The sequence below is a fragment of the Rhododendron vialii genome, chromosome 2a (genome assembly GCF_030253575.1).
Source record: "Rhododendron vialii isolate Sample 1 chromosome 2a, ASM3025357v1".
In the NCBI taxonomy this organism is placed as follows: Eukaryota; Viridiplantae; Streptophyta; class Magnoliopsida; order Ericales; family Ericaceae; genus Rhododendron; species Rhododendron vialii.
The window spans coordinates 46,759,972-46,774,677 of record NC_080558.1 but is presented as its reverse complement, the minus strand read 5'-3'; the positions used below and the strand labels follow the sequence as shown (position 1 = coordinate 46,774,677).

Genomic DNA, 14,706 nt, shown 5'->3' with positions numbered 1-14,706 from the left:
TCAAAATTAAAAACCAAATCATGCAGTTAAGATTGCATGTACAAACAACTCTCATGCGAATTGGTCCGACTATCCGTTATGTAGAGCATCAGAATAAACACCAATCACCTTACACACTTCACCATACTGATTCTTCCAAAAGTGGTTACTGTAGTGATAAAAGGCAATTGGCCTCTCTCTCTCTCTCTCTCTCTGGCTAGAAAGATAGTAGAACACTAACAATCACGGCCATGGGAGAAAATATAGAAACAAACTCAAGGCTAGTAGTGCCAGGCCTAGTACTCTACGCAGCGAGCGCCACATTAAGCTGTCTCGTGTTGTTCGCCAGGCTTTGGCGCCTCGACACCAATCGGGAATCCACCAAAAGAGCCCTCGAACGAAAAAAGGAACTCTCCAAGCGATTGAATCACACTCTCATTCACACCAATCCTTACGAGGCAAATTTCGTATCTCTCTCTCTATTGGAAAAATCTATGAGTACCGACCATTGGGGGAGAGAAAACGTACCGACGGCCGCCGGCGGGCGGTCTCCGGCCACCGGACGGCCGATCCGAGCCGTTCAAAAATTCTAAAAAATAAAACCGAGGGGGTCATCGCGGGAATCAAGGGCATCCGAGGTGTTTAGGGTGCTTGATCAAAGCACCCTTTTTTCGTGTATATATGTACACACACATATATACACGAAAAAATGGTGCTTTGATCAAGCACCCTAAACACCTCGGATGCCCTTGATTCCCGCGATGACCCCCTCGGTTTTATTTTTTAGAATTTTTGAACGGCTCGGATCGGCCGTCCGGTGGCCGGAGACGGCCCGCCGGCGGCCGTCGGTACGTTTTCCCTCCCCGTGGTCGGTACATATAGCAACACTCCTATTTCCCGGCCATTCATGGTCACACTTGGTTATTTGTTGTTTCTGCAGCCTAGTGGGTGGTGAATAATGCACGTGAATGTCAAAAAAGTTAAAAATTTATATGCACATTTTTACCGAAAAAATGCACTTTCACAGATATCCACACACTTTGTACAAATATCGTATACATTCTCTACATTAACCACTACCCACTCGGGCATTAGAATTTTCCTTGTTTTTTTAAACTCAATTATGATAACAGGATATGGTAGCACGCGATGCAGTGAACCCGGACCACTTAGACGTGGAGTTCGAGTCAATTGGGGGATTGGACAGCATTAAGCAGGCGTTGTTTGAATTAGTGATTCTTCCTTTGCGCAGACCACGGTTGTTTGCCAGGGGAAAGCTTCTTGGTCCCCAAAAAGGCGTGTTGTTGTACGGTCCACCGGGGACCGGCAAGACAATGCTTGCCAAGGCCATTGCGAAGGAGTCTGGAGCTGTGTTTATTAACGTTAGGGTTTCCAATTTGATGAGCAAGTGGTTTGGTGATTCCCAGAAATTAGGTACGCCTCACCGGAACGTGTTCTCATTATGTAGATTGTTCCTATTTTGATATGCTGGAATGTGAAAGCTCTGTAAGTGTATTTTTTAAATAGAAGAATGGGGTATTGGCTTATGGAACTTGGTTGAATTGAGAATCCAACTTGTTAGCCGTCACCGGATGGGATTAGAGATATTTTACTTGGGTTGAATAATTCAAGCCAATGCTTGTGGGAAGAGCATTAGACCTCGTAGTTTTACTTACAGACCCTTTGGCGTCTGAGAGAAGGAGAGAAGCGAGAGGGTCGTGGTTTCTCACCAAATTTCACCATTTTGTCATCTCTGTTAGTGTTACAAATAAGTGAATGAATTTTTTATCTCTGTTAGTGTTACAAATAAGTGAATGAATCCTTTTCTTTTCTTTCCTCTCCGTTTCTCAGTTTTCGTTCTGTGACGGAAGTAGTTAGACCTTTATTTCTTTAGGTTGACATTGAGGTAATATTATAAACCTCTTTTAAGTGAGGAAACCCACAATGCTTGCAATGTGTAAGCTCCAAATTCTGACCCATGTTTGATACCAACCATATTCCCGTTAGTGCATGTACAGAGATATCAAAACCTGCGATCTTTCTTGCATGTTAGATTATCAATGTTACTGACCATCATATGTAGCACATCATTACAGTGTCTGCAGTGTTCAGTTTGACGTATAAGCTACAGCCTGCAATCATTTTCATTGACGAGGTTGATAACGAAGTACTGACTAAACATGAGAACTGAATTCATGGCATTGTGGGATGGATTTACAACTGACAGTAAGTATTCTTCTCTGGGTGAATTATTGATCTTCATATGTAATTATGTACAAAAAAGAATGTATGTTCAACGAGTGTAAGTAAAACCGCCATGATTTTGCATGTACTTTGTATACAGAATCTGCTCATATTTTGTATACTCTCTATCTACAGAGAATGCTCGAGTTATGGTACTTGCTGCGACCAATTGCCCAACAGATCTTGTTGAAGCAATTCTTAGGCGTCTGCCTCAGGCATTTGAGATTGGCAAACCTGATTGTGGTGATAGGGAGAAGATACTGAAGGCGATTTTAAAGGGTGAGAGTATAGATGACAATATTGACTTCAACCACGTAGCTAACTTGTGTCAGGGGTACACTGGTTCTGACCTGCTTGAGCTCTGCAAGCAAGCAGCCTATATTCCTCTGAAAGACTTCTTAGAGGAGGAGAAGAATGGGAAACAACCTTATGTAAGTCTTTATCTCAGTCTATATTCCCCAATTATGCACTCATCTTAATGTTTTAAATGACAAATTTCTACAAAATTATTAATGGGAAGTGGGAAATTTGGACAGATGGCTACGGAAGATGTCTTTGTTTTCTCCTTGGTTGATTCAAGAACCCTTTTTCCCCCAATAGAGTACCGTGTCATACAGTCATATCTTAAGCTATATGGTTTTCTGCTTGAGTGTCGCTTTTGTTCTAACCATTCCCTAGGAACCAAAGCATTGCTAAGTTCCTTGTTGTGCACGTTTGTTGTGTCATTATCCCCAAAGTACTTCAATAGTGTTCCTTGAAATTGTTTTCTTTGCATGAGCTTTGAAGGGCATGAACTACTCGGGTGACAAAGGCAAGTGATTGGGTTTATTCATTTATGGACCATACTAGGGCTGTCATTAGAGTGTTCATGGACCATACTGGGGCTGTCATTAGAGTGCTGGGGATTCGGGGAGCTATCCCAGTTTCTGCAATCTACTGAAAGTCTGAAACCTAGAGCTAGATGAATATTATCTGAGCCTGTTTTTTTCAGTTTTACAAATATTATTTCATCCTGGGTCTTCCTTTACTAGCCTGGAAAACAAGTTGCAACCTTGTTATTTCTACAGAAAGATAGTTGTTTTCCACTCAAAAACAAATGAGTTAATACTCGTGGTTCGAATTGAACCACAAATGCAATGGGACAATAGGTATGTGTGCCTCGTAAATGTTTTGGTTGTATTGTTTTTCAGTCACCAAGGCCATTGTCACAGCTGGACCTAGAGAAAGCATTGGCAGCGTCAAGGAAGTCTAAGCTCGTCTACGCTTGAAATGAGAGGGAATAGTCTTAGATAGTCTTATCATGTGTCTACTCATCCTTCCGTCTGAGTACTGTGAAATGCTTCCTCTCCACAGTGCCTTACATGACACTCCTCTTGTTATAAACTTATAATGTAAAAAAACAAATTGGAGCTCGTTGTCATTTGACAGGCCTTTGCCTTCTTGCCTAAGGCACTTTTGTTATCCATCATTTACAACAAAATGTCTCAGAAACTTATGAGACGTATCTGAAACAAACAGTTTGTGCACAAGAAGCTCTAGCCAGAAATGAAATTGCTTAGATAGTGTACATGTACATCCATCAAAAGAAAAATGATTTTGTCTGCTAGAGTAAAAAGCTCTTCACCTTCTTTCAGTCTCTGAAGCAGATCTTTGAATAGGAAAAGGACTTAACAACCTCATCTTGAAACAATAATCCAGTGCAATTCCAGAAAATAAAAAGACTAGAAGATTCTCAGCTACATAAACTGCACTTCCAACAGCATGCGACAGAAAACTCCCCATTTCCAATTCCAAAGGAGGTCCACCATCCAGTGTAGCAAGACCTGCATTGCAAAGGGAATTTGGATATCAACCTAAAGCTTCCAGTTTCTACAAGCCAGCCATATTTTCATGCTATTTTGCTCCAAAGCATAATAATTCAAGTCTTTATCCCAATTACAGCAAGATTATACCTTTTACAAAGGCAAATGCCACAGAAGTTCCTGTCTTGAGCTGAAAATTGTCCAAATCTCTTCTTACTGCATATCGAAAAGTGACTCCGAATAGTGCACAACTGACGAAGGTGATTGTGAAAGGGAGAATAAGCAGTGAATTGCTGGTCATTTGAGCAAGGGCAATCGGGAGCCCTGCAAAACTCCCTACTAGGGCAGAAACAGAAGCTGCTTTCACAGACTCCAACCTCTCTGCATTTCTATCAAGCTCTTCTGTTCCCGCCTCCATAAAAGCATCTCGGTTTCCAACCTCATAGCCATAGAGAGAGCGCTGTGCTTCTTCCACCATTGCTTTCGCTTCTGATATCTCCCTCTGACATTCTGCAATCTATAATACATGCATAATACAACAACAGAAATGTCAGGCAATATCACAATGGCTCAATCACCAAAATACAAGTTAAGAAAGTTTGCTCATCGGCATTGATTAAAACTGGCTAGTGAACTCAACCTACTTGCTTTGACCAAATAAAGAATGAGGCATCGATTAAAACCTATGTAGCACGGATACGGACACGGGATTTGAAAAATGGAGACACAAACACGGCAGAGGACATGGCAAATATAAATACAAATATAAATAATATTTAATTTATACCAATAGAAACATAGTTACGCAGAGAGTTTAAATTCTGTCCGGATGAGCCGGACAGAGGCGGTTTTCCGCCAGCACCCCCTGTGGGCCTTCTTCACGCATTTTTTTAGTAATCCAAACCGTGCATCTTGTAGAGCCTGTAAAATAATGCATTAATGCAAAAAATCAGCTTGTTCGGACATTGATATGTATGTCAAAAGTTGAGTTCTAAACGAAAAAATGGACGGTCCGGATTTGTCAGATGTTTTTTAAGTTAAACTGTTCAAAACCGTTCATTTTTTTTCTCTAAAAACTCAACTTTTGACATACCTATCGATGTCCGGACAAATTGATATTTTGCGCAGATACATTATTTACAAACTCTACAAGATGCACAGTTTGAATTACCCAAAAAAATGCGCAAAGGGGGCCCACGGGGGGTGGCAGAAAACCACTATTTTCCGGCTCATCCGGACAAAATTTACACTCTTATGCAGAACCATGAAGCATTAATACACACACACACACATATGTGTGCAAGCATCATACACACATTATATTACACTTTTAACCCAAAGTATTTGAAATAATACACATTTACCCCCTAAAAAATAATTTTTTTGCATATTTAACCCTTGTCAGGTCCCTATACGTGTCCCTCCCATGTCCCCGCTCTGTCCCCCCCTCCAAAAAATTAACTAAATTTGATGGACCCATACGTTTTTTGACGTGTCCATGCCTGTCGGTTAGATTAACACTGGCCAGAAAACTCAACACGCAGGATACATCGATTGAAAGATGAATGGAACATGACATTGCTGTTTCTTTTTTTCATCTGTTTTTGTCAAGATCAAAGTGCAAGTTTGGGATTCCAAATTCTATGCCAGCAAATTTTCAGACTCTAATAGTTAGCATCATAGTGAGTCCTATGAAGCATGGGTACTCCGGAAATGTCGCCGTATGCGTACCGGGTACAAGTACGGCGTGGGTACGGCAAAAACGTACCGGGTACGGCAAAGTTGTATCGGGTACTTTTGGTAATTTTGGGTACGGCATGGGTATAGCACGGATACGGCAAGGGTACGTTTTAGCCCAATATGAATTTTTTTTCAAAATTTCTGGGATTTTTTGTAAATAATTATAAAATGTGGGCTTATTGTGTAATTTATTTGTCATTTATAAACACAATATTACACGGCAGAGATCTTGGAGATCGATCTAGGGCTCCAAATCGGGAAAAAAAATGTAAGTTCTCTCTCTCTCTCTCTCTCTCTCTCTCTATCTCTCTCTCTCTATATATATATATATATATATATATATATATATATACACAAATTATCAAGTGAGGGATCCCTCACTTTTTTAAAATGCGGGACTTTCATTTCCCGATCAAATTTTGAAAATCCGAACCGTTCAATGTGTGCAGAACGTGATTTTAAGGGTCCCCGCGAGAAATCAGCAAAAAAAATGACCGGAAAGGGCTTCATCCGAGCAGTTTTTTTTGAACCGTTCAATGAAAACAGCTCGGATGAAGCCCTTCCCGGTCATTTTTTTTGCTGATTTCTCGCGGGGACCCTTAAAATCACGTTCTGATCACTTTGAGCGGCTCGGATCATCGAAATTCAATCGGGAAGGAAAGTCCCGCATTTTAAAAAAATAAGGGATCCCTCACCGGAACCTGACTGTATATATATATATATATATATATATATATATATATATATATATATATATATATATATATATATATAGTCCCCTTCTCCTAAGGACCACCTTAACTTAATAAAATAAGGACCTCCCTTTCCCAATCGAATTTCGATGATCCAAGCTGCTCAATGTGTTCAGAGCGTGATTTTAAGAGTACACGCGAGAAATCAGCAAAAAAAAAGATCGGGAAGAGCTTCATCCGAGCAGTTTTTGTTTATTTTTTATCAAACGGTTCAAATTAAAACTGCTCGAATGAAGACCTTCCCGGTCTTTTTTTTTGCCGACTCCTCGCGGATACCCTTAAAATCACGTTCTAAACACATTGAGCGGCTTGGATCATCAAAATTCAAACGGAAAATGGGAGAAATGGAAAGGTCCTTATTTTAACTAAAATAAGGACCACCTTATTTGAAAATGACTGTATATATATATATATATATATATATATATATATATATATATATTTTCTTTTATCGATCGAAATAATCTCTCTCTGTATATATGTAGTGTAATGTATATGTATATATGTATCTAAAATTCTGACTACTAATAGATATGCAGTAGATATGTATATTTGTACTGATTTTACTTTTTGTTGGTAAAATAAGTTTATATTTCATTTTATGCAATAAAAAATAGAAAATAATTATATATATATATATATATATATATATTCGCCGTACCCTACTTTTTTGGGATTTTGCCGTTTCCCGTACCGCGTACCGGTACCCGTGCTCCATACGGTCCTACCAACTAGTCCAATTACAAAGCATTCAATCAAACATTTTGGCACAGTAGAACGCTCAAGCACGCGGGAATCCTATCGCTCTGCTCCCTTGACCAAACATTCTTCTTCCAAATAGGAACTGACCAATCTATGGGTATACCATGAAGGCATGAAGTTACAAAGGTTGTACCTGTGAACCAACCTCCTAAAGCAAAATAGGCGAGCAATAGACCGTACCAACTTACAAAAACAAAACGGGCGCTCCGTAATTATTATTCGTAAGATAGATCATATATATTGTTGCTTAGAGAAACCAGGAATATATTTCTCTGACAATTTTTTGATAGGCAAACGAATATGTAGATAGGCTACTCCACATATCTCATCACCTACAGGCTACATGATCACTTCTAGGGACCTCACCGCATATATGTTCAGGCAAAGCTAAGGTTTCACTTCGTGCAACTAGCACGAGAGAAATATGTTTCGCCCCACCAAGTGGCTATGGAGACTTAATCCAAGCATTGAGCAAGGAACTTCAAGTACTTGCGCATTTAACCAAACACTTCGGGGATTATTTACTACCCCGTCCCATAAAGACTGTATGGTACAAAAAACAAGAACTTAAAAAAAATGCATTTTTGTCAAGAAAAATTCTTACTTTTTTGATAAATTAGAATAATCCATTTATATCTAGCAACTAGCGGCAAAAAGTTGATTTTTTTTGTATGTAGAAAAATGTATTATTTTTAAGTTATCTTTTTGTGGATCGGACAATTTTTTCGGAACGGAGGGAGTATGTAACAAGATACGATGTATATACATAGATTGATAGAAAGATAAATAGATGGGTATAAGAAGGTGTTGGGAAATGGGAGAGGAACAGAGCCAAACAGACCTCGGAGGTTCTGGATTCGAGATTATTGACATAATCCCTCAACTTCTTAGCTTCAATTTCCTGTTCTTCAATCTCCGCGAGCGCTCTCTTGGCAACCTCAACTCTCTGCGAAGCCGTCTCCAACCCATCAAGCAAAACCCTGTTCTCTTCCCTGTTCAACAGTTCCTCTACTCTCTCGTCCACAATCCCGGACAACACCTCCTTCAGACCACCAATCACTTCTCCCTTTTCGGAGCTGCATTTCACGGCCAGAGTTGGGGAAATGGGGAAGAGGGTTGGCCTGGTGAAGAATTTCGTGCGAGCGGATGGCAAGAGGGAGGGTTTGTCTCCGATCGAGATTGGGTATTTCGGGTTTCGATAGTAGTAGATCAAAGGGGGATGGACTGTGGTGGTTGTCATGGATTGGGAAGGAAGAAGATATTGGGAGCTGGGAAGGATTGAGGCTGTGTTTTGCTTATCTTCTTTCTTCCCCCGGTGTTACTTCTTGAGTTAATTATGCAACTGGTCCTCAAAGTTGGTAATAGTTATAAGTACATTTGAGGGCTGAAAACAAGTTTGAGTTTTGTTCTGCTTTGTTTCAATTCTTGTTTCAAATTTTTTTTGAAAAATAGTAAGAGTAATAAGTGGAGAGAGATAGAAAGAGAAATGTTAGAAGTAAGAGAAATTTATGAAATTTTTTTTACAAAATTCTTTTTAAAAAGGAAAGAAAAGAAGACATTCTGTTTATCCAAAATTAGTCAAACTTGAATTCGGCTCGAGCTCACAAAATCGAGCTCAAGTTCAAATTTTAAGTATCAAAATGTTTAAGCTTAATTTGTTTACTAAATGACTCTCTTTAAACCAGTTAAACCTCTATAAATAATTTGAATTAAAATTAACTCAAGTTTGAGTAAAGAAACCTAAAACTCAAGTCCAATCTTTACCTTTCTACTAACGAACTGAGCCAAGCCTGAAGCTTCTCGAGACAACTCGGCTTGTTTGCAATTGTGGCCCTACGCCTTCAGTTGATTTATGTAACACCGCCAAGTTAATTTAATGAGTAAGGACTTGAAATTTCTCACCCGATATTGGGGTTTAAATCTCCATAATCGCTTGACACCGCTAAACATATTCTTTTATGTCTATTCATGCAAGCTTTGATCTAGACATAGGTGCGGTGAGTTCCTCTAAAATATTTTGGTTAGCACTTAACTATGTCATCAAGTTTCACCAATAACTCACCATTTTGGTTAGGAGAAGAGGGTCATGGGTAGTCAGGCCGGTGTACCCAAGACCTTATTTGTTATGTACTTCGTGTTATGAGTTAATGAATTTTTATTTTTGCCGATAAAAAAAAAAATCCTTAACCTTTTCAATGAAAAGGTTTCTCTCTCAATCTTAGATATGAGAGTCTCACTTATTCTCCTTGCCAGTCCTTCGCCATTATCTCCAATGCATTGGTCGTTAGTCGGTCGTTATTTGCGGTTGTGGTTTTGGTCACTGTCTCGAGGTCATTGGAGATCCATAGTTTATGATCGTGGTCGCTGTAGTTCTGTCGGTGACGAATTAAGATGCTTCGTGATGTTTTGGAATTTTTTTTCCCATCTTCCCCTTTTTCCTTGTAGGTTTGGGGAGGCTACCCTCCTTTATACTCCTAGTCATTTAATTAAAGACAGATGCTTTCTTGTATATGTTTTTTCTCTATAAAAGAAGTTAATACTGCTTTGACAAAAAAATATGTCTCACAAAAACTTAAGAGATTTGGTGAAAAAATACTCTCCTTTTTTTATCTCACAATTTTCTCACCATCCAAACAGCCGATAACCTAATTTTGAACATTTTTTTTTCTAAATGAATCCAATTTTTCAAATCACAAGTTTAAACAGTTCCTCACTCCAACCCTACTCCTGCTACAGAAAACTTTGAAAACCCCATCTCACCAAACACACCAAGGTCAGGTGGTTCGTCCTTCCGCAGTCCCCTCAGCCCCACTCCCATGGCCGCCATCACCTTCCCCACTGCTTCTTCTTCTTCTCTCTCTACTCTCAGAAAACCTTTCCTCCATCCCCCTTCCCTCACCATCCCAACTCATCTCTCTCCTCCCCTCACCCTCCCCTCACCCCAACTCAAAACCCTAAACAAATCAACCTTCAAAACCCTAAAATCCTCCTCCACCCCTATCACCGCCCCTTCCAATCTCTCCACACCCTCCTCCTTCTCTCCCTCCCTCAAATCCCGCCTCGGAAACGGCGAGACCCTCTACGGCCTCTTCCTCCTCTCCTTCTCCCCCACCCTCGCCGAGATCGCCGGCCTTTCCGGCTACGACTTCGTCGTCGTCGACATGGAACACGGCCACGGCGGCACCTCCGCCGCCCTCCCCTGTCTCCACGCCCTCGCCGCCGCCCGCACTCCCGCCATCCTCCGCATACCCGAATCCAACGCCACATGGGCCAAGAAAGCCCTCGATCTTGGTCCGCAGGGCATCATGTTTCCAATGATCGAAGGCCCGAAGATGGCCCGTGAAGCAGTCTCCTATTGCCGGTTTCCGCCCCATGGAGTCCGTGGGTCGGCCCATACTGTTGTTAGGGCTTCGGGGTACGGGATCGACGCGGGGTATTTGAGTAATTACGAGGATGAGTTGCTGATCATGTGCCAGGTCTTGCAACATTTCAAGTTCAAAAATTTACTTTTTAACTGTTTTATTGAGGAAATTTTCTATGGAACCTTTTTTGCGTGAAAATGCATTATTTTGAATTACTCCATAAAATGAGACTAGTGGAAAAATGTTTACAATCCTGCAAATATAAGGTCACTTAACATTGTTTTAAAGTCTAGAGCCTTCTCGAACTTGGTTCTCCTACAAAGGCCAACTTTGTCCTACAAAGGCCAACTTTGTTCCACTAGTCCTTGGGTGGTAATTGTTATGACTCTTTGGTCTCTCCGAGGCCCACCGGGGGTTGCTGTGATTTGGAGTCCTTGTGGTCATCCCCGGGGGAGGGTTGCTATTTCCGGCTGCCCTTGTGGGGCGGTAATTGCTATGGCTCTTTGGTCCCTCCGAGGCCTGCCGCGGGTTGCTGTGGTTTTGGAGTCCTTGTGGTCATGCCCAGGGGAGGGTTGCTATTTCCGTTTGCCCCCTCCACCCGTTTTGGCTTAGCAAAAGTATAAAGTTTTGTTATTTCTCTACTATTTTCAATATACGTTATGAACATTATGTTGAGACAAACTGTGAGGTTACGAATTGTATCTTACAATCGTATTTGCCATTAAGCCAGTAGAACCTTTGAGACAAACTGTGATATTTATGAATTGTATCTTAGAATCGCATTTGCTATTTATTCATTCGAACCTTTGAGGCAAACTGGAGATTTATAGATTGCATCTTGTAATTGTATTCACTATTTAGCCATTAGAACTAGATGAAAGGACAAAAATATGAATGTAAGACAATGAATGGCGTGCCTCTTATTTGATCTTACAGGCTCTTTTCCTAACTCTTAGTATTATCTTGGATGTTTAATTGATTGAATTCATGATTTTGATGTTTCGTGAAATGAATCTTCAACACTAGGTGGAGTCCGAAGAGAGCGTGGAGAACATCAAGGACATTGCGGCCGTTGATGGGGTTGATTGCATACAAATGGGACCGTTGGATTTGAGTGCAAGCATGGGGTACTTGTGGGACCCGGGTAACAAGAAAGTGAGGGAGGTGATGAGGAAAGCAGAGAAGGCGGTGTTGGGGATGGAAGGTGGGACCTACTTGAGCGGGTTTGCCATGCCGCATGATGGGCCAGATGATCTACGGCGGAGAGGGTATCACATGGTGTCTGGTGCAGTGGATGTGGGGTTGTTTCGGAGTGCTGCGGTGGAGGATGTGAGGAAGTTTAAGAGTAGCTTGGCGGAGGGAAGCAGTGATGAGGAGGAGGAGGTGGAGGGGGGTAAGGAAAGTGATGATGATGATGATGAGAAGTACTGGAGTGAATGAATGAAGCAGTTTTAATTTTGGAAATAAATTCGAGGGTTTTTTTTTTGCTGTTTTAATTTTGGGTATGTAGATATATTGTTGGGGTTTGTTTCTATTTCATTTGATACTTTGTTAGGGCTGGCAACACAGAAGTGATTTTGATGTTGGGAAATGGACAAGTAGTGTAGAGCTTGTTTCCACTGGGATTGGCCATGTTAATTACGTTACATCTGATCTGACAAAGAGCAATGCCACCAACGTAGATGATGTGTATGCACATTGGATTTACATGCATCGGATCCATATGTATTTTGACAGTTTTTGAAACACATCTGCATTTGGATCTACATTTTTCAGGAGCCGGCCTCCCACTCTCTTATGCAGCATTTATCGACCCGTTTCTCGTATGTCTTTATGAAAGTCTCTCAAGATCCGGCCCATAATGGCTTCTGTCAACTGGTGGGATACAAATGGATTGGCCTAAATGGTTTACTTTGGTAGTTCTGCACTTCTGGCAGTTGGATTCGGACTTCATCATCTTTCATTGTTTATTTTCAAAAAAAAATCTTTCATGGTTTAAAGAATGTAAGAGATGACCCACGAAGGAAAAAGACGATAAAAATGGGGAAGTGAAGTTTACACTATCAGTGGACACAAAATTTTGTACTGAAAACCCCTAAACCCGTTAATTGATTTATGGTATGGAAAAGCAATAAAGAGGAGAGCAATGCTTCGAACATAATATTAAAATCTAGGCACAAAGCCTCAAATACATCGAACAAAACTCTCTCATGACTTAAAGAAGTCTCTCGAGGTGTGTGTTCAAGTTGCGTACTTAATACTCACTTTAGTATCCGAGTAAACGCTGCGTACAAAAATTCAACTCACAAACTCTAGGATACTGTGAACGTACTCTGAAGCTAGTGAAATTAATTGATGCAAGTTTTCTCCCTCGTAAATCTCCTAGTAATACTTTACATCGTTTTTCAGAGTCAGAGTGCTATTGAAGTTTGCTTGTTTAATGGCAACTTCCAATCTCCTTCAAGAGTAAAGAATGGGATAAGTTTTTAAACTCCTTAAAAACAAAACAAGGTTGACTTGACTTGCCAGCAATATTATCAAAATTAGGAGCACAAATTGTAGTTCCCGCCAATAGAAGAACAAAATTCATTTCAAAAAATCTTAGTAATAAACAGGGATGGATCGAGGGAAGTGAAGTGCCGGGGCTGGGCCGACCAAAACCTTGCTAGAATCACCTTATATGTAGTGTAAAATGCACATTATATATCATGATGTACTGTATCGGCCCCTCTAAACTTTAAAAAATAAAATAAGAAGTGGTTGTGTAGTGGAAATTAAATTACTACTTCCTTTTATGTGTACATGTATGTTTTGCCAAGTATGATTAGAAAGTGGTTGTATTTTCTTGTCGAAAATTATTCCTTAGATTTCATGATTGAATTTGAAACTATATGTAAGGAAAAACATATGGATTATAGGTTCATGTAACTGTTATTTGTATTATCGATCATGGCTAACGTCAATTTAAGGCATACCTTTCAAAAACTTTGGCATGCATACCTTTCAGGTGATTTCTTTGAGTTATACTCCCTTGTTATGTGCAGAGGGGTTTCGGTCAACAATGGCTGTCACTTACCTTCTCCAAGGAAATATTTCTTGGCATTGGTCTAGTAGCCGTTTTTTGTTTGGGAATCTACTGGTTGATACATTCAGCTTTGGCCAAGCTGCTCCATTTGCTGCTGCTGCATGCTCTCTTCCAATTGGTATGACATTTCTATTGTCGACTTGTTGTCGTGGACCGAAAATTATGGTGACCCTTAAGAAAGCAAGGACTTGCTTACCCAGTTTAAGGGTGAGCTTCTGTGGCCATTGCTTCTGGTTAATTCTAAACTTCTTTGTTCTATTCTTTTGAAATTCTTTTAGTCAAGTCTGGAGTCCACATTGCATGTACAGCAAGCATTGCGCTTTCTAAAGTTAGAAACTAGGTTTCACGATTTACATACCTTTATGCACCTACGTATGAGTTCATGTATGGCCAACTAGGTGAATATCTTGACATAGTACGTGTTTTATTTGAATTGTTATCGGCTAATATAATCCTCAAGTTTGGAGCATTTGGTAATCTTCTTCGCTACTCAACCGAAGTTGCTAGTGTTCCAAATTTCCCTACTTTGACCACCTGATTACACTCTACGGCCCATTTATAATCATTTTGCATAACAGTACTAAAAGCAACAGGGAGAGATTATGGATGAGAATTGGAACACAAAGAAAATTAAATGAAACTCTTCCGTGTAGCTTATCCATAGAACTTTTGCTTTCTGGTTTCGTCCTCCCTTCTAGTTTGTTTAACTCTTGATATTATGTCCATGGCGCATGGACTGCGTGAGAAAATTGCGCTGCTTGCTGCTAGCCAGTCCTTATTTGAAGGTTCCATGTAAACTTTTGTGTTCCTATGGACTCCTGCTTTGAGCACAAATGACGAAGAGAGTTTAGATTTGCAACATTCATGTTGGCTCCAATGTTGGAATTGGTTCGGGAACCTGAATGAGCAGAAAAATGAAACCGAGCAGGGTGTTTTTTTTTTTGATTGGCAACCAAGCAGGGTGTTGTTGCCGAAGATCT

General features: G+C 40.4%; 2 protein-coding genes and 1 pseudogene across 2 annotated transcripts; 2 read left to right on the top strand and 1 right to left on the bottom strand.

Moving 5' to 3' along the window:
- Window positions 1-88: 88 nt before the first annotated feature.
- Window positions 89-3,560, top strand: LOC131317977 (uncharacterized; annotated as a pseudogene).
- Window positions 3,561-3,759: 199 nt separating this feature from the next.
- Window positions 3,760-8,619, bottom strand: LOC131317978 (uncharacterized). The gene is made up of 3 exons (XM_058347729.1): window positions 8,121-8,619; window positions 4,176-4,542; window positions 3,760-4,046 (listed from the first exon to the last, which is right to left on the bottom strand). The coding sequence occupies exons 1-3, from the start codon at window positions 8,517-8,519 to the stop codon at window positions 3,844-3,846; spliced, it is 969 nt and encodes a 322-aa protein (XP_058203712.1). The 5' UTR covers window positions 8,520-8,619; the 3' UTR covers window positions 3,760-3,843.
- A 1,339-nt stretch (window positions 8,620-9,958) lies between these two features.
- Window positions 9,959-12,260, top strand: LOC131317976 (uncharacterized). Its single transcript, XM_058347728.1, has 2 exons — window positions 9,959-10,755; window positions 11,668-12,260. Exons 1-2 carry the CDS (start codon window positions 10,096-10,098, stop codon window positions 12,079-12,081), a joined length of 1,074 nt encoding a protein of 357 aa, XP_058203711.1. The 5' UTR covers window positions 9,959-10,095; the 3' UTR covers window positions 12,082-12,260.
- Window positions 12,261-14,706: the final 2,446 nt, after the last annotated feature.